At 50.7% G+C, this 19,221-nt stretch overlaps 1 protein-coding gene and 1 pseudogene across 1 annotated transcript; both read right to left on the reverse strand.

Moving 5' to 3' along the window:
• Positions 1 to 1,284: 1,284 nt before the first annotated feature.
• On the reverse strand, positions 1,285 to 18,964 carry LOC116969642 (B-cell receptor CD22-like; the record flags this gene model as incomplete). The annotated part of the gene is made up of 8 exons (XM_033016456.1): positions 1,285 to 1,459; positions 2,033 to 2,099; positions 2,234 to 2,370; positions 2,665 to 2,749; positions 3,529 to 3,616; positions 5,804 to 6,073; positions 16,895 to 17,161; positions 18,864 to 18,964. Coding segments are annotated over 8 exons (1,135 nt in total), but the record flags the coding sequence as incomplete, so codon positions are not given.
• On the reverse strand, positions 9,838 to 10,016 carry LOC116969643 (annotated as a pseudogene).
• Positions 18,965 to 19,221: the final 257 nt, after the last annotated feature.

The raw sequence follows: 19,221 nt of genomic DNA on the forward strand, positions 1-19,221 counted from the left end.
TACTTTCAAGAGAGAGTTAGATAGGGCTCTTAAAGATAGTGGAGTCTGGGAATATGGGGAAAAGGCTGGAACGGGGTACTGATTGTGGATGATCAGCCGTGATCACATTGAATGGCGGTGCTGGCTCGAAGGGCCGAATGGCCTACTCCTGCACCTATTGTTTATTGTCTCTCTCTTTCTCCTCACACTTCCTCTCTCTCCCTCTCTTTCTCCCCCTCACTCTCCAACTCTCCCTCTCTCTATCCGGAAATCAATTGATGGTTCATTGAATAACAACGGTAACACGGACCACACTCAACCATCCGTGGACTTGTCCCGAAGGCTTGTGTGAAGAACAGGGATGTAACGCTGAGCCTCTATAAGGCGCTGGTCAGGCCGTATTCGAATTTATTGTGAGCAGTTCTGGGCCCCGTATCTGAGGAAGGATGTGCCGGCTCTGGAGAGAGGGGGAGAGAGAGGTGGGAGGGAGAGGGGGGATAGAGAGGGGGGATAGAGAGGGGGGATAGAGAGGGGGGGGATAGAGAGGGGGGATAGAGAGGGGGATAGAGAGGGGGGAGAGAGAGGGGGGATAGAGAGGGGGGGGATAGAGAGGGGGGGGATAGAGAGGGGGGGGATAGAGAGGGGGGGGATAGAGAGGGGGGGATAGAGAGGGGGGATAGAGAGGGGGGGATAGAGAGGGGGAGATAGAGGCGGGAGGGAGAGGGGGGTGAGAGAAGGGGGATAGAGAGGGGGGGGATAGAGAGGGGGGATAGAGAGGGGGGGGAGAGAGAGGGGGATAGAGAGGGGGGGGGGATAGAGAGGGGGGATAGAGAGGGGGATAGAGAGGGGGGATAGAGAGGGGGGGATAGAGAGGGGGGGATAGAGAGGGGGGGGATAGAGGGGGGGGATAGAGAGGGGGGATAGAGAGGGGGGATAGAGAGGGGGGATAGAGAGGGGGGATAGAGAGGGGGGATAGAGAGGGGGGGATAGAGAGGGGGGATAGAGAGGGGGGATAGAGAGGGGGGATAGAGAGGGGGGATAGAGAGGGGGGGAGAGGGGGAGGGAGGGGGAGAGAGGTGGGGAGAGAGGGGGAGGGAGGGAAAGAGAGGGGGAGAGAGGGGGAGAGGGAGGGAGGTGAGGGGAAAGGGAGAGGGGGGTGAGGGGAGAGGGGGCAGAGAAAGAGTAGTATTTGGAGATATAGTAAGCAGTTCTAGTACCCCGCATCTGAGGAAGGATGTGCTGGCTCTCTCCTGAGAAGAGGAGAGGGGGAGAGAGAGGGAAGGATGGGGAGAGAGAGGTGGAGAGTGGAGCGACAGGTAGACAGGGTGTGTTGTGGAGCAGAGGGCGAGGAGGACAGACGTTAGGAGGTCGGGGAGAGATGGTGGGTGATGGTGCTGTACTCTTCCCCCTCCCCTTCACTCTCTCCCTCCTGCTGCCACCACAGTCTGGTAACATTCTCATAATCCTCACTCCCCCCTGGCTAATTCACACAAGGGGAGAGAGAGAGAGAGAGAGAGAGAGAGAGAGAAGGGGGAGAGAGGGAGACAGAGGGGGGAGAGAGAGAGAGAGAGAGAGGGAGAGAGAGAGAGAGAGGGGGGGAAGAGAGAGAGAGAGAGAGAGAGGGGGGGAAGGGAGAGGGAGAGGGAGAGGGGGGAAGGGAGAGGGAGAGGGGGGGGAAGGGAGAGGGAGAGGGGGGGAGAGGGAAAGGGGGGGGGGAAGGGAGAGGGGGCGGAAGGGAGAGGGGGGGAAGGGAAGGGGGGAGGGAGAGGGGGGGAGGGAGAGGGGGGTGGAAAGGGAGAGGGGGGGAAGGGACAGGGGGGGAAGGGACAGGGGGGGAACGGGCAGGGGGGGGAAGGGACAGGGGGTGGAAAGGGAGAGGGGGAAGGGAGAGGGGGGGGAAGGGAGAGGGAGAGAGGAGAGGAAGGGAGAATGAGGGAGGGAGAGAAAATTAAACTCAGTAGATTCGACCAAGGAGAGGGGGTGTAGGGGGGAGGGGAGGCGAGGGGGTGACAGGGACGGGGGGGGGTGTTGGCGTATAGGGGCGGCTCTTTACCTCGGTGTTGCGATTCCTCGCACAGACTTTGCTGTAAACGACCGCTGGCTCCCGCTCCCGCACAGCGCTGGGGTGAACACAAGACCAATCAACAACCCGGCCTTCTCCTCCTCGCCCCCCCCTACACACCCTCTCCCTGTCACTGTCACCCCTTCCCCCCCCCCTCTACACCCCCTCCCCCAGTGTGACGACCCCACTCACCACGCAGTCTCCAGGCGTGTCTGTCCCGTGTTGCGTGTGACTCCGTCCCAGTAGCTGACGGTCACTTGGGGCTCGGGGCGACACGCGTGTGTGTGATCCGCCAGCCACACGTTGTCGTACATGGTCATGTTACACGGCTGTGGGAAGGCATGTAGGCGTGACTGTGGATTCACCCCTCACCTTCCCTCCTCCCCTCTGCCCTCCACTCTCCTTCCCTTCCATCCCCCTCCCCGCCCCTCTCTTCCTCTCTGGTGACCCCAAATGTCACTGTTCCAATTGGTGCATGTGACAATAAATGTCTCTTGAATCTCGCTTGAATCCTCTCCCCTCTCCCATCCCCTCCCCTCACCTTCTCTCCTCTCACCTCCTCTCTTCCCTTCCCTTCCCCTCCCCTCCCCTCTCGTCTCCTCTCCTCTCCCCCATGGACATACCTTCCTGATTTTCTTCACCACACTGTAGACGACGTTTGTGGCATCAGTGTTAATGGCGCTCTTAGAATCCACCTTCTTCCTCCTGCTGTGAGTGCATTTGAGTTATCGGGATCAGTAACCCTGGTGTGGGCATGGGCTTGCCAATGTTCCCGCTCCCAGATCCAGGAGAAAAGGTCAAATATGGGACAAATTCCCCACGGCAATCCGTTGACCGACTCGGCCGTGGCTGGGTGAATGATGAGTTGGCCCCGGTGCTGGACTGTACACAAAGCCCAGCCGGTGGACCAGCTGAGGAGTTTTGGCCCGGGGTGGGGGGGGGGGTGGGGGCAAAGTCCGGCGCCCCGTCCTATTCGTGAACCGACGATCGGCCCATGAGAAGGAGGGGTGGTGGTGGTGTCGGCGGTCAGCGAAGGTCCAAAGATCGGACAACTGGCTGGGCTGCCGACCGACCGATGGGGCCACGGGCGAGGCGCTGCTGCTGCACTCCATGGGCTGCACTACGTCGGGGACTGGCGAGGAAACACTTTTTTCTCACAGAGAGTTGTGAGTCTGTGGAATTCTCTGCCTCAGAGGGCGGTGGAGGCCGGTTCTCTGGATACTTTCAAGAGATAGCTAGATAGGGCTCTTAAAGATAGGCGGAGTCAGGGGATATGGGGAGAAGGCAGGAATGGGGTACTGATTGGGGATGATCAGCCGAATGGCAGTGCTGGCTCGATGGGCCAAATGGCCTACTCCTGCAGCTATTTTCTATGTTTCAGTGAGACGGAGGAAGCAGGCGGGGTGCTGTCAGCGTGGGATACGGAATGACACAGGGATTCGGAGTCGGAGAAGCGGGCAAGTTTCAGGTCCGGGTTCGGCACTTACTGTCTGATGTAGAGGACCAGCGGTATGATTAGAATGAGCAAGACGAGGATCGGCGTCACGCCCGCAATTATCTTCCTCTGTTTACTCCCTGAAAGCAAGTCAACGTTATCAATAGTTGGAAACTGGAAGTAAGCATGCAGGTACAGCAGGCAGTGAAGAAAGCCAATGGCATGTTGGCCTTCATAACAAGAGGAGTTGAGTATAGGAGCAAAGAGGTCCTTCTGCAGTTGTACAAGGTCCAGGTGAGGCCACACCTGGAGTATTGTGTACAGTTTTGGTCCCCTAATTTGAGGAAGGACATTCTTGCTATTGAGGGAGCCCAGCGTAGGTTCGCCAGGTTAATTCCCGGGATGACGGGACTGTCATCTGCTGAGGGAATGGAGCGGCTGGGCTTGTACACTCTGGAGTTTAGAAGGATGAGAGGTTATCTCATTGAAACATATAAGATTGTTAAGGGCTTGGACACGCTAGAGGCCGGAAACATGTCCCCAAGGTTGAGGGAGTCCAGAACCAAGAGCCAGTTTAAGAATAAGGGGTAAGCCATTTGGAACGGAGACGAGGAAACACTTTTTCATGCAGAGAGTTGTGAATCTGTGGAATTCTCAGCCTCTGGGGACAAGGTTAAACGTCCATGGTGAGAGGTAGGTCGGAGGTCGGTCGCGGGTGGGGGGCGAGTGGTCCGTGAGAGCCAGGGGTCGGTGGTCGTGTGAACGGTCGGGTAAATGATGGAAACCGATGAGAGGTCAGGGTGAGGATAGGTGTCAGAGGTCCACGTGAGAGTAAGGGGTCGGGGTGTGGTCACAGGTCGGAGGTCTGGGTGAGAGGCAAGGGTCAGGTGAAGACACAGGTCAGAATTCAGGCAAGGGATGTGGTTCAGAGGTTAAGTTGAGTCCGGAGCTAGAGATCAAAGGTGAGGGCTACAGGTCAGAGATTGGAAAAGGGATGGTTCAGAGGTCATGCAAGCGGCCTGGGGTTAGATGTCACGGCAAGGATCAGAGGTCAACGGGTGAGGATACAGATCAGAGGCCGATGAGATCTGGGGTCAGAAGCCAGGGTGAGAGCCGCTTTACAGGTGGCGGTCAAAGGTGAGGGTACAGGTCACAGGCGAGAATGGGGTCAAAGTTCACGTGAAATTCAGGGTCAGAGCTGATTAAAGTCAATGGTCAGATAAGGGATGGCGTGAAAGGTCGGGGGGGGGGGGTGAGAGCCAAAGGTTGGGGTTGAGGATCCAGGTGAGAGGTCAGGTTACGGATGGGGTCAGGGGTAAGGAAACATGCCAGGGTCACGCTATGAACTACAGGGGTCAGGCTGGGAGCCGTGGGGGGTTAATGGTAGGGGGTTCAAAGCTGAGTGTGAAGTTCAACGGTCAGGTGAGATATGGTGAGTAGTTCTGGGCCACGTATCTGAGGAAGGAAGTGCCGGCTCTGGAGAGGGTCCAGAGGAGGTTTTACAAGAACCATCCCAGGAACGAGTGGGTTAACTAACGTATGATGAGCGTTTGTCGGCGCTGGGCCTGTACTCGATGGAGTTTAGAAGAATGAGGGGGGGGGGGGCGGGGACCTCATTGAAACTTTTACCGAATAGTGAAAAGCCTGGATAGAGTGGATGTGGAGAGGATGTTTCCACTAGTGGGAGAGTCTAGGACCAGAGGGCACAGCCTCTGAATTAAAGGACGTTCCTTTAGGAAGGAGATGAGGAGGAATTTATTTAGCCAGAGGGTGGTGAATCTGTGGGATTCTTTGCCACAGATGGCGGTGGAGGCCACAAGTCAGTGGATATTTTTAAGGCAGAGATAGATAGATTGTTGATTAGTACAGGTGTCAGGGGTTATGGGGAGAAGGCAGGAGAATGGGGTTGGGAGGGAGAGATAGATCAGCCATGATTGAATGGCGGAATAGACACGATAGGCCGAATGGCCTATTTCTCCTGCTCGAATTTTGAGATTTGTGAATTTACAGTTTATTAGCCCCAAGGAGAGGTTTCAGTGAAAAGCTTTTGTTGCGTGCTAGATCAGCCATAATTGAATGGCGGAGTGGACTTGATGGGCCGAACGGCCTAATTATTCTCCTGTCACTTATGACGGTGCTGGCTCGAAGGGCCGAATGGCCTACTCCTGCATCTATTGTCTGTTGACCTTGTCAGTTATTGGAGTTGGGAGCTCAAGTTCCTATTCATTATGACCTTGTCAACCGGGGAGGGTCAGAGATCAAGGGTCAGAGAGCCGGGGGGTTTGGGGTCACAGGTCAGGGTGAGGGGTAAATGCCGGGATACTCACACCCAACCCGCAAACGTTTGGCAACGGACTCCTGTTGGCCGAGGTCGTTGACGGCCAAGCAGTAATAATCGCATCGTTGGTCGGCGAGGCGGAGACTGGTCACCAGCTGCGACTCCCGTCCCTCTAGCTGCTCCTCCTTCCCGAAGCACTCCCTCCTCCAGTGGTATTCCCGAGGGGGAGGGTTCCCCGTTGTCTCGCAGCGCAGAGTCACCTCCTCCCCTTCCACCGCCCCGTCCTCCTCCCAGACGACACTCACATCCCTGGGGGCATCTGTGGAGAGTTCAAAGAGACAACTCAGCGGGTCAGGCAGCATCTCCGGAGAGAAGGGATTGGTGACATTTCGGGTCGAGACCTTTCTTCAGACTGAGAGTCAGAGGAGAAGGAGACACAGAGATAAGGGTGTATGAGGTGTGAAAACGAGACAGGGGGATGAAGTTCAAGGATCATGGTTGGGTTGGATGAAGGAACAACAAATCAAACAGAGGTAAAAGTATAAGAAGGAACTGCAGAAGCTTGACAATCAAAGGTAGACAAAAATGCTGGAGAAACTCAGCGGGTGAGGCAGCATCTATGGACCACAGGAAATAGGTGACATTTCGGGTCGAGACCCTTCTTCAGACTAATGTCTGGGGTGGCGGGAAGAAGAAAGAGAGGCTAAGACAGTGGGCTGTGGGAAAGCTGGGAAGGTGAGGGGAAGGAGGGAGAAAGCAAGGACTACCTGAAATTGGAGAAGTCAATGTTAATATCGCTAGGGTGTAAACTGCCCAAGTGCAATATGAGGTGCTGTTCCTCCAATTTGCGGTGGGACTCACTCTGGCCATGGTGGAGGCCCAGGACAGATAGGTCGGATTTGGAATGGGAGGGGTAGTTGAAGTGTACACGAAGTCCAGCCGGCAGGCCAGCTGAGGAGTTTTGGCCCGGGGGGGGGGGGGGGGGGGGGGGGGGCAAAGTCCGGCGCCCCGTCCAACTCGGGAACCGACGATCGGCCCATGAGAAGGAGGGGTGGTGGTGGTGTCGGCGGTCAGCGAAGGTCCGAAGGTCGGACAGCTGGCCGGGCTGCCGGCCGAGGGGGCCACGGATGAGGCGCTCGAACCCGACAGTCCCCTCGACCCGAATAGTAGCAGTCATATACGGGACAAGGGCGGTCCGTACGGGATAAACCAATTTATAGGCCAATGTACGGATGTCCCGGCTAATACGGGACAGTTGGCGACATTAGGCAGCATGCGTAGGAAAGAACTGCAGATGCTGGTTTTAATCAAAATGCTGGAGGAACTCAGCGGGTCAGGCAGCATCTATGGAGAACGTGGACAGGTACAAAGCACTGGAGTAACACAGCGGGTCAGGCAGCATCTCTGGAGACCATGTGTGTGACCTGTGTGGGTTTTCTCCGGCTGCTCCGGTTTCCTCCCGCACTTCAATAACGTGTAGGTATAACCATATAACAATTACAGCACGGAAACAGGCCAGCTTCTCGTCCGTGCCGAACACTTATTTTCCCCTAGTCCCATCTACCTGCGCTCAGACCATAACCCTCCATTCCTTTCCCATCCATATACCTATCCAATTTATTTTTAAATTATTAAATCGAACCTGCCTCCACCACTTCCACTGGAAGCTGATTCCAAACAGCTACCACTCTCCGAGTAAAGAAGTTCCCCCTCATGTTACCCCTAAACTTCTGTCCCTTAATTCTGAAGTCATGTCCTCTTGTTTGAACCTTCCCTACTCTCAGTGGGAAAAGCTTATCCACGTCAACTCTGTCTATCCCTCGCATCATTTTAAAGAACTCTATCAAGTCCCCCCTTAACCTTCTGCGCTCCAAAGAATAAAGACCTAACTTGTTCAACCTATCTCTGTAACTTAGTTGCTGAACCAGGCAACATTCTAGTAAATCTCCTCTGTACTCTCTCTATTTTGTTACACCATACTATAGAATAGTAAGATTAAACGAGAACTTACCAGTTTGAAGTTTGATCTGTATTTTATGAGGAGTTACGATGAGGGATTACGTGAAGAATGCGCTCAGTGCGCAGGTGCGGCATACTTCCAAGCAGCGGTGTGGAATCACAGATAGACACAGTTATTTGAAGTAACATAGTAAAGACAAGGAGACATCAGTTTATTAGTTTGATCCATATAAAGAGGGTGGGAGCGGAGGGCACGTAATCCCTCATGGTAACTCCTCATAAAATACAAATCAAACTTCAAACTGGTAAGTTCTCGTTTAATCTTACTATTTTACTTCGGAGTCACGTGAGTGACTACGTGAAGACTTCAAAGCTCTGTGATTTCAAACCGTGTAACAGTTCATACCACTCGCTGCCGAAGTCATTCGAGGGAGGAAGTATGTTATCGTAATCAACCATGAATCTGTTTGTAAAAACAATAATGGTGTTATTAACAACAACAAGACCAATTGCTCCCCCGGGCTTAAATTATATATATTTTGCAGATTCTTTTTCTGCAAACGATACAGGTTCTGTCAGTGGTTTGTTATAAAAGTTTGGAACGTATACTCCCTAGACCACCTTGCAGTCGCTCGGTATTCCTTATTGTGTCGATGTAGATCTCTAAGTGGGTCATGACACATAAAACGTGGTTCAGGTAGGTATGCCCGGAATTTCATGACTGGACCTGATGTTCCTGGTCTGTTCTGTTTGGCCAACCCTTGAAATGGGAATGTGACACTATCTGGTGTTATAACCATGTTGTCCAATCGCAGTAGATGGGAGAACTGGCTCTTTGTGTTGAGGTAAGGCCACCAGCATGTCCATCTTCAGGGTAGGCTGTTCCAGGGTGAGTGACCTGGCTGGTGATCATCCCCTAAGGTATGTCAGGATTTCACTGACATCCCAATTTGGGTGTACCTATTTCTGGGGAATGGATTGATATACCTCTCCTGTATCTGATCACCAGTGAGCAGTACCCAAGTTGAGTAGGCTGACAGAACATGTCCTTCATTGTGGTGAAGACCTGCCAGGAGCTCCAGTACAGTTTTTTGTTGTAGTTGAATGTGTAATTCCTGTTTTGAAAAACAGTGTTCCATTTCTTGATGCTCCTCAGGTATGTTCCCTAGGATATGCGACGGAATGCTGTCATCAGGTTGATAGTGCTGCTGATCCAAGCACAGCAGTGGTCTTCCCAATTCTGCAATTCTTTTAATGACCATGTCGAGGATCACTGGGAACCATGCTTGTGGACTTGGTCCACTGTAATTTGCGTAGTACCCGACTGATGAAGCCGTAGTACCTATTGAAGAGGTAGAAGGAAAGGAAAACATAGAGATTATGTTCCCCCAACCCCTCAATACGCGGGAATGTCTCCATTGCCGCTGCCTTGAGATTGGTTTCATGTGACGTAAGTTAGTACGTGGTGATTTAATTGGATATAAGGAATCGATATCTGGTGTCCATATTGCTTAGTAATTACAGCAAATATTTTTGGTTTAAATGTATGTTTACAGTATTTAGCTCACCTGATAGGTGAGTTACTGATGGTCAAACATGTTTGACGACATACGGTTTCCAATTGTTAATAAATTGTCACCTAATATCGATGTTCTCCGCCCAAGTGGTTTGGTATATGCCGCCACTGTGATGTTGTTAACTTATAAACGAACATGCAAATTTGGTGGATTACTGCGCAAATGCTTCACTAGAATTAAGTTAATATATAACATGTTTAAGTCAATTCATATTGGCATTAAGTATTACAAGCTCAGTAACACATCAGGACACATAAGATGTTACTCAAAACAGGTGGAAGTGTACAACCATAATCCTTCCTGCCGATAAATTCCATGATAACACTCCAGATTAATCCATTTGCCCCCATATTACAGGTATGGAGATAGTTTTGAACACTAGTATCTCAGGTCATAGGAAAGGTACAAAGTTCAGTAGCTGGTAATGCTGCTATATCCCAATTACTTTGCCACGTAGTTGATTGGTGGTTAATGTACCATAACTGATAGTTTTAATGAATACCAGATAACAAAGTTGTGGATGGTCAACGTAAATATCTGGATATATATTTTGTGCACCGTTCCCAGAGGCACTGCAATACTGGGTCGATGCGTGGAGTGGACGGAGCAAGCCCCTATTCCATCTCCCTGTTCCAAAATTCAATTTAATATATGGGACTTATCAGATTATTAAACTGATAAGAACAGATACTACACTTGATCTTAGCCAAAAGGCCGAGAAGCGATGCAGCTAAAGCTGTATCCAAGGATAGTTTGTCGTTAATATATAGACATGCCATGACGGAATGTTTCTAAGTGTCAGGGCTAGTTGATTCTGGATAACTTTGACTTAAATGCCGCAATGCTCATCATGGTTACTCCATCCAGGTAATTGCGGTATATCCGAAACTTATATGAGAAGGTACTGAATAGTATGCATCTTCAAGGTCAATGTCTACCATAAAGTATCCTTGGATCCATGGTAGTAGTTACAAATCCCATGAATGGGTATACCTGGTGAAATACTCAAGAGGTTTATCAACGATGGTGCGACATTCACCATCGTGGGAGGGTAGACCCCTTGGGGTGCTTGCTGAATTGGTGGCAAGATATTAATTCTATTCCCCTTGTATTTATTTTTTGGTATATAACTACCAAGAGTGATAGCTTCCTAACCAGGCGTGATTCACCCACCCCTTGTTAGTACAACCCTTCACCTTTATGTGATGGTAGGAACCATACTTATCTGTCTTCATTGTTGTTTTCTTCGATTTCTGGTTCCTTGTTCTTGTAGGGACGATGTTTGTTGGGGGGTGGCGCATTTTCCCCTGGGGCCTGATCTGGGCCGTGGCTTAAAATGCTACGGGTTTGGCATGCAGGCCCCGAGCTTTCACCAGTACCATGAGGTAGACGCACCTGGTGGACACGTGGATGTACTGCTGTCTGGTTTAGTGTGGTGCTCATTCCAGACTCTGCCCTCTTGTGCCGAATAGTTTGAACACTTCGTCCAGTTTTTTAGGACTGGTTTGGTAAGTGCCAGGTAGCAGGATCTGTGCTTGTGAGGTCGGCGTTCTCATAGTCCTGTTAATTTCATAGATTGAGGGCAGGTTTGTGAGTTCATTTGAGAAGTTATGAGGTATACCGTTGAACAGTAGGGTCAGGTGTTTTGCCATACTACCCTGCCCTTCTGGAATGAGCAGGTGGACATGATAGCCGACGTCAGGGTATCAAATGCATTTTTAAAATATTTAGTTTAAATGCGCTGCTCAATGTATCCCCCAATAATGGCGGGCACTTTGAGTAAATGCAATTTAGGGGAGGCGTGATAAAACTAACGCCTTATGGCTACCTGTCTTGGAGAGGTTTTTTGGAAAAGACAGGTAGTAAGCTGGCCATCAGTTGAGACTGAAAAGCCATCTCGCTAGTGGTGGAGCCACATAGCGGCCACACCCAGCAGCTCTTCCTGATCCTGTACCTCAAGCATACTCCCGATATTGTTCAGCCAGTGACCCCTCTTCATGACCAGCCCAGCCACTGGTCACCCCAAAGCTAACCACACTAAGGAGGAAGCGATGGGCAGTGCCTAGGCACTGTGGAGGGTATGCCTGAACCCTCCAGCGAGACTGCCCATCACGTAGCGTGTCTCGCAGGAGCTCCTGCTCCAGGAGCCGCTCCAGCGGCTCAGGCGGCTGTCTCTCTCCCATGCGGGTGGAGAGACGTCCCCTCCGACAAGTCGGAAGCCACCGGCCGGGTGCCTCTTCGGATGGCTAAACATCCAGCCCGCAGCTCAGGCACTAGCGGGACTGGGCTCGGCGCGGTGATGGGGATAGCGGTGCGCCCGGTAATTGTTCCTACCGCCTTCTTCTAGAGCTTTTGTGCCTTGTAGTAGCGAGAGCGCTCCTCAAGCAGCGCGTCTCGCAGGCACCTGCTCCGAGAGCCGCTCCAGCGGGTCTCTCTCCCCCCATGCGAGTGGAGAGACGTCCCGTCCTAATTCGGGAACACCTGCCGGATGCCTCTTCGGGTGGGTATGCATCCAGCCCGCTGCTCAGTACTAGCGGGCTGGGCTCGGCACGGTGTCGGGGAATTGCGGAACACCGGGTAAACGCTCCTACCGCCTGTTGCTGCCCCCCTCCCCGACGGAAAAACGTTCCTCCTCGAACAGGGGACAGTTTTGTTCCAGAGCCTTTTTCTCTGCCTGTAAAACACAAGCAGAAAAAGGCTCCCCTGTAAAAGAAACCCGACCTCAGGGTACTCACCTGACGGTCCGTTTCATTCTGTAGCGGGAGCGCCTAACCCCTGCTGCTGCCGCTGTTGCACTGCTGGCGTAATGCCGCGCCTGCGCACTGAGCGGGTTCTTCACGTAGTCACTCACGTGACTCCGAAGTAAAATTGGTCTCACCAATGCTTTGTACAATTTTAACATTGCATCCCAACTTCTATACTCAATGCTCTGATTTCTAAAGGCCAGCACACCAAAAGCTTTCTTTACCACCCTATCTACATGAGATTCCACCTTCAGGGAACTATGCACAGTTATTCCTAGATCTTTCTGTTCAACTGCATTCCTCAATTTGCTACCATTTACCATGTACGTCCTATTTTGATTTGTCCTGCCAAGATGTAGCACCTCACACCTATCAGCATAAAACTCCATCTGCCATCTTTCAGCCCACTCTTCCAAATGGCCTAAATCTCTCTGTAGACTGTGGGTGGACTGGCCGATAAAATTGTAAATTGTCCCTAGTGTGTGTGTGTAGGATAGTGTTAGTGTGCGGGTGATCACCGGTCGGTGTGGACTCGGTGAGCTGAAGGGGCTTGTTTCCGCACTGTATCTAAACTGGAAGGTCCCAGCCACAATGAACGGCAATTGTCTGTATTAGAGGGTATTAACTATAGGGACAGGTTCACCCGATTCGGAGGTTATTGGCGACCAAGGAAGATCCAAAGTTGGGGGGAAGGGGAGGGTACATTCCAGAGTGTACAAGCCCAGCCACTCCATTCTCTCAGCATATGATAGTCCGCCATCCCGGGAATTAACCTGGTGAACCTACGCTGCACTCCTTAAATAGCAAGAATGTCCTTCTCTCTCTCTCACCTGGACTTCGATTACCCACAATCCCCAGCTCCCGCCCCCAAACCAATTACCACACAGGAAAAATGATCGAACTCATTAACAACAAATCAAAATGCAGAACACATATTCACAGCAAAATATAATTTCTTAATAAGAAAAACTAAGAAAAACTAATATGAAGTTACACAGGGCTACAGTTCTGTAGTTGGAAAACAGCAGTGAATAAGATTAACATCTCCCAAGAAATTTTTAACATATTACTTTGAGACGTGACATCTGACGATGGAATATGACTGGTCACGCGTGTAACGTTTTGGTTCACTTTCCAAAGAATGGGCCTAAAATGGAATAGTTTGTAATCTTGTCCGCTCCCTTTATGTGCCGACTGTTCGCATACCTTGTTTATGTGAAAAACATAGACTATCAGTGTGACGTGACGTGTGTCAACAACAAAATCATTAATTCAAGCAGAGATTTGCATGGATTAGACAGTATTAGCTACAAGGAAGAGATTTGTTCAGATCAAGGATAAGGGGTAAACCACTAGACGGAGGCAAGGAAACACTTTTTCTCACAGAGAGTGGTGCGTCTGTGGAATTCTCTGCTTCAGAGGGCGGTGGAGGCAGGTTCTCTGGATGCTTTCAAGAGAGAGCTAGATAGAGCTCTTAAAGATAGCGGAGTCAGGGGATATGGGGAGAAGGCAGGAACGGGGTACTGATTGTGGATGATCAGCCATGATCTCATTGAGTGGCGGTGCTGGCTCAAAGGGCTGAACCTATTGTCTCTTGTCTATTGTGAAAACATTTGAGGAAGACCGGCAGATGCTGGAAATCCAAGGTTTGACTAAAATGCTGGAGAAACTCAGCGGGCGAGACATGCGAGGATTGCATGAGGCTGCCTCACCCGCTGAGTTTCTCACAGCATTTCTGTCTACCTTCTGGGAACACGTGATTTGATACCTGCCATCCGGGGCGGGATCCATGTGTACACTGTGATAGATGTGGCCCGCCAACCGCTCTCGGACACGCGTCCCGGCACCCTACACAGGACAAGTTTGCCCACCCCTCGTGTACATCTTTGGATTGTGGATGAACTGAAGATCTCGGAGGAAAACCCACGCAGGTCAAGGGGGGGGTGGGGGGGGGAACGTACAAACTCCGCTGCAGACAGCACCCATAGTCGGGATGGAACCCGGGACTCCGACGCGTTATCGCTGTAAGGCAGCAACTCTACCGCTGCCGCCCCAGTGACTGCCGCTGGATTAGGCGGTATTATTTACAAGGTAGAGATATTCGGGGATTAGCCGTATTAGCTGCAAGGAGACATTGCAGGATTGGAGGCTATTAGTTACAGCACGAGCTTGATTTAGTTTATGGTCGTGTGTTACCGACAATAACCCAGTACACGGACATGGCACAGCAGGCAGTGACTAGTGGGACCGCAAGGCTCGGTGCTGGAACCACAGCTATTTACAATATACATCAATGATTTAGATGAAGGGATTACAAGTAAATTGGCAAATTGAAGATGACACAAGCTGGGTGGCAGTGTGAACTGTGAGGAGAATGCTATGAGAATGCAGGGTGACTTGGACAGGTTGGGTGAGTGGGCAGATGCAGTTTAATGTGGATAAATGTGAAGTTATCCACTTTGGTAGCAAGAACAGGAAGGCAGATTATATCTAACTGGTATCAAGTTGGGAAAAGGGAAAGTACAACGGGATCTGGGGGTCCTTGTTCATCAGTCAAGAAAGTAAGCATGCAGGTACAGCAGGCAGTGAAGAAAGCGAATGGCATGTTGGCCTTCATAACAAGAGGAGTTTGTGTATAGGAGCAAAGAGCTCCTTCTGCAGTTGTACAGGGCCATAATGAGACCACACCTGGAGTATTGTGTGCAGTTTGGTCTCCTAATTTGAGGAATGGACATTCTCTGCTATTGAGGGCGTGCAGACGTCGGTTTTACAAGGTAATTCCAGGGATGGCGGGACTGTCATATGCTGAGAGAATGGAGCGGCTGGGCTTGTATACTCTGGACTTTAGAAGGATGAGAGGGTTTCTTTTTGAAACATCATATGATCTATTTAGGGTTTGGACACGCAAGAGGCTGGAAACATGTTCCTAATGTTGGGGGAGTCCAGAACCAGGGGTCGCTGTTTAAGAATAAGGGTTAAGGCCATTTAGAACAGAGACGAGGGAAACACTTTTTCTCACAGAGAGTTATGAGTCTGTGGAATTCTCTGTATCAGAGGCCGGTTCTCTGGGGTGGTGGCCAGGTTCTCTGGATGCTTTCAAGAGAGAGCTAGATAGGGCTCTTAAAGATAGCGGAGTCGGGGGATATGGGGATGAAGGCAGGAACGGGGTACTGATAATGGACAATTGGTGGAGTCGTAGGCCATGCGGCCCTTCGAGCCAGCACCACCAGACTACTAATTGTGGATGATCAGCCATGATCACACTGAATGGCGTGCTGCTCGAAGGGCCGAATGGCCAACTCCTGTACCTATTGTATATTGAAAAGCTTTTGTTGCGTGCTAACCAGTCAGCGGAACCCTATTAGCAACAGAGAGAGGGTTTGTCTAGATGAATGTGTATCAGCCATTAGGGGAGGTATCTGAAGCGGAGATGACAAATTCTTGATTAGTACGCGTGTCGGGGGTTCTGGGGAGAATGGGATGAGAGGGGAGAGATAGATCATGGCGGGGTAGACTCGATGGGCCGAATGGCCTAATTCTCCTGCTAGAAAATTTTAAATTTAGAATTCAGAGGTTATTAGCCACGTGGAGATGTTTCAGTTGAGTTTACTGTCCCGTGTAGCGATGGTACAGTGAAAATCTTTCTTGTTGCCTGCTATCCAGTCAACGGAAAAGACTGTAATGATACAATCGAGCCCGTCCACAGATACAGGATTAAGGGAATAACGTTTAGTGCACAGGGTAAAGTCCGATCACTGATAGTCCGAGGGTCTCCATGAGGTGGATGGGAGGTCAGGACGCTCTCTAGTTGGTGAGAGGACGTTCAGTTGCCTGATAACAGATGTAGGAAGAAACTGTCCTTGATGGGAGAGGAGTGACCGGGGTGAGACTTGTCCGTGATTATGCTGCTGGCCTTGCCGTGGCAGGTGAGGTGTAGATGGAGTAGATGGAAGGGAGGTTGGTTTGTGTGCGTAAGAAGGAACTGCAGGGTTGTTGTTTAATACCATGGACACAAAAGCTGGGTAACTCTGGGGGACAGGTAGCATCTCTGGAGAGAAGAAGGAATGGGTTATTGTTTCGGGTCTGAAGTGGCCGAGACGTCACCTATTCCTTCCTCCGACATGCTGCCTGACCCACTGAGTTACTCCAGCTTTTTGTGTGTATCATCGGTTGGTTTGTGTGCGTGATGCTCTGGGATGCCTCCACAAATCTCTGCGATTTCTCGTGGGTCTCGGACGGAGCTGTCCCAAACCGTGCTGTGATGTGTTTCACTGAACACCTCCGCGCAGTCCGTCTTAACCTACCTGATTCTCACGGTGGCCCAGCACTTCAACTCCCCCTCCAATTCCCCACCGGACCTTTAGTCTGGGCCTCCTCCATTGGCCGAGTGAGGGCCAGCACAAATTGGAGGAAACAGCCCAATATTTCTGTTGGGCAGTTTTACACCCCAGCGGTATGAAATGACTTCTCTAACTTCAGATAGGCCTTGCTTCCCTCTCTCTCAATCCCCTCCCCCTTCCCAGTTATCCCACTAGTCTTACTGTCTCCGACTACATTCTATCGCCATCCCCCACCCTGTCCACATCCCCTCCCCTGACATCAGTCTGAAGAGTCTCGGCCCATTCCTTCTCTCTGGAGATGCGGCTCCTGTCCCGCTGAGTTATCCAGCACTTTGTACCTGTCCACGTTCTCCACAGAGAACTGCCTGACCCGCTGAGTTACTCCAGCACTTGTTTAAACCAGCATCGCTTCAGTTCCTTACTACACAAAATGCTTTCCTTACACGGTGCATCTGTAGGAGTTGGGAGAGTTGTGGAGTGTAGTCTAGATAATAACCAGCTGGGACAAAGTTATACTTACACTGGACATCGATGCGTTGAGCTGGGGACTCCGTTCTACCGAGGTAATTCCTCGCGGTGCAGAAATAGTCGCAGGTCCCGACCTCTACTGTGGCCCTCAGTCTGTATTCCACACCATCTCTCCGCAGATCTGTAGACTGAGAGCCACAGAGCTTTCTCCAGCTGTAAGTGTTCACTACAGGGTTGGCCTGTGATCCACACCGCAGTGTGATGTTTTCACCAGCAGGAGGGGCTGTTGGAGCTGTGATCCTCACATTGATGGGAGCGTCTACAGGGAGAAACATTCCCAGCGTCACACACACACACACACACACACACACAGTGGAGCTCCCTGTATATTTACGTCTCTAAGACTCACTGTAAGGCCTGGCCAAGCTGGCCATCCGCAAGTCACGGCGCCAGGCGGAAGAGGGTTTTTCCCGAGCCGGATGCTTACTGCTTTTCCGGGGATATGTCCGTGCCCGTGTGGTGTTAGAGAGGGACATGTTTGTATCGTAGTGATTTAGATCTTTGTAAGGATGGTAACATAGTTTAGTTTAGAGATACATTGTGGAAACAGGCCCTTCGGCCCACCGAGTCCACGCCGACCAGCGATCCCCGCACACTAACATTATCCTACACCCACTAGGGACAAATCTTACATTTACCAAGCCAATTAACCTACAAACCGCACGTCTTTGGACTATCGGAGAAAGCCGGAACATTGTTTGAAAATGTCGGTCTAGATAAGTTGGTGAATGGCTATGATGTGAGTGTTTAAGGGCTGTCCCAATGATGATAGTGAGTGTGTAAAGGGAAATGGTGATTTGTGCGGGTGATGATAGTGAGTTGTGTAAGGGCCTGCCCACGAGGTGATTTTTCAGGTGACTGCCGGCGACTGTCAAGTCGTTGCAGGTCGCCGAGTATGAGAACAGCCGACTGGACCGGCGAGATGTATTTAAGGGCCTGTTTTCTTGGTGACATTTTCGGCAAATGCCAGCAACTAGGACAATGGAATTCACGAAGCAAAAGCCGACGACATCCTGGCGACACACCTCGCTTCAGCCCGGCGAAAATGTTCCAACAACCTACGACAGCACGTAGCTCAGGAGAAGACAAGCTAAGGCAAGCTACACAACAAGCCCACAGTCTACACAGTCCCCCCAAAATGTTTTGTCCATTTTAAAATACCCCGCGGCCCACCAGAAAAAAAGCTACGATCCTTTGCCATCCCGCTGAGTAGACAGCTGGCGATCATACGGCAACACCCTACCACCGTGTGGTGACAGTCTAGTCGCCGGCAACACTCCTGAAATATCACCCACGTGGAACGGGCCCTTTTACCACCGTTTTGTTTGTATCGAGTGAAATAAAAATAATTGTTTGATACACAAAAAAATCAGGACTCAACTCCAAGACTTTTCTAAAAAGGCCTCTAATATTTCTCTAAGTCATTGCCTAATATTCTCTCAGGCTCTAATATTCTCTAAGACTCTGTAACTTCTCTAAGACACTAATATTATCTAAGTCTCTAAACGATTCTCTAATATTCTATGAAGACGCTTATATATATTCACTAAGACTCTAATATTCTCTAAGATTCTCTAATATTATCTAATGTAATATTATCTAAGGCACTAACATATTATCTAAGATTCTCTAATATTCTCTAAGACTCTCTAATATTCTCTAAGACTATTATTCTCTCTATCTGTAAGATACCAGGACGCATGGGCCTAATAAATCCATCACTCTATGACTCCAGAACTGTGGCTCTGTGACTATGGCTCGATGCTCATAGGGCCAAGAGTTGTAGATGCTGCCTGTCCCGCTGAGTTACTCCAGCACTTTGTGTCAACCTTTGCTTTAAACAGCATCTGCAGTTCCTTCCCACACAAAATGCTTTCCTTACACGGTGGCATCTGTAGGAGTTGGGGAGAGTGTGGAGTGTAGTCAGACAGTAACGAGCTGGGACAAGTTGTACTTCTAACACTGGACATCGATGCGTTGAGCTGGGGACTCCGTTCTGCCGAGATAATTCCTTACGGTGCAGAAATAGTCGCAGGTCCCGACCTCTACTGTGGTCCTCAGTCTGTATTCCACACCATATCCCGCAGAACTGTAGACTGAGAGCCACAGAGCTTCTCCAGCTGTACGGGTTCACTGCAGGGTTGGCCTGCCTGTGATTCACACGCAGTGTGATGTATTCACCAGCAGGAGGGGCTGTTGGAGCTGGGATCCACACATTGATGGGAGCGTACTACAGGGAGAAACATTCCAGCGTCACACACACACACACACACAGTGGAGCTCCCTGTATATTTACGTCTCTAAGACTCACTGTAGAAA

Source organism: Amblyraja radiata, unplaced genomic scaffold (genome assembly GCF_010909765.2).
Source record: "Amblyraja radiata isolate CabotCenter1 unplaced genomic scaffold, sAmbRad1.1.pri S92, whole genome shotgun sequence".
NCBI classification, from domain to species: Eukaryota; Metazoa; Chordata; class Chondrichthyes; order Rajiformes; family Rajidae; genus Amblyraja; species Amblyraja radiata.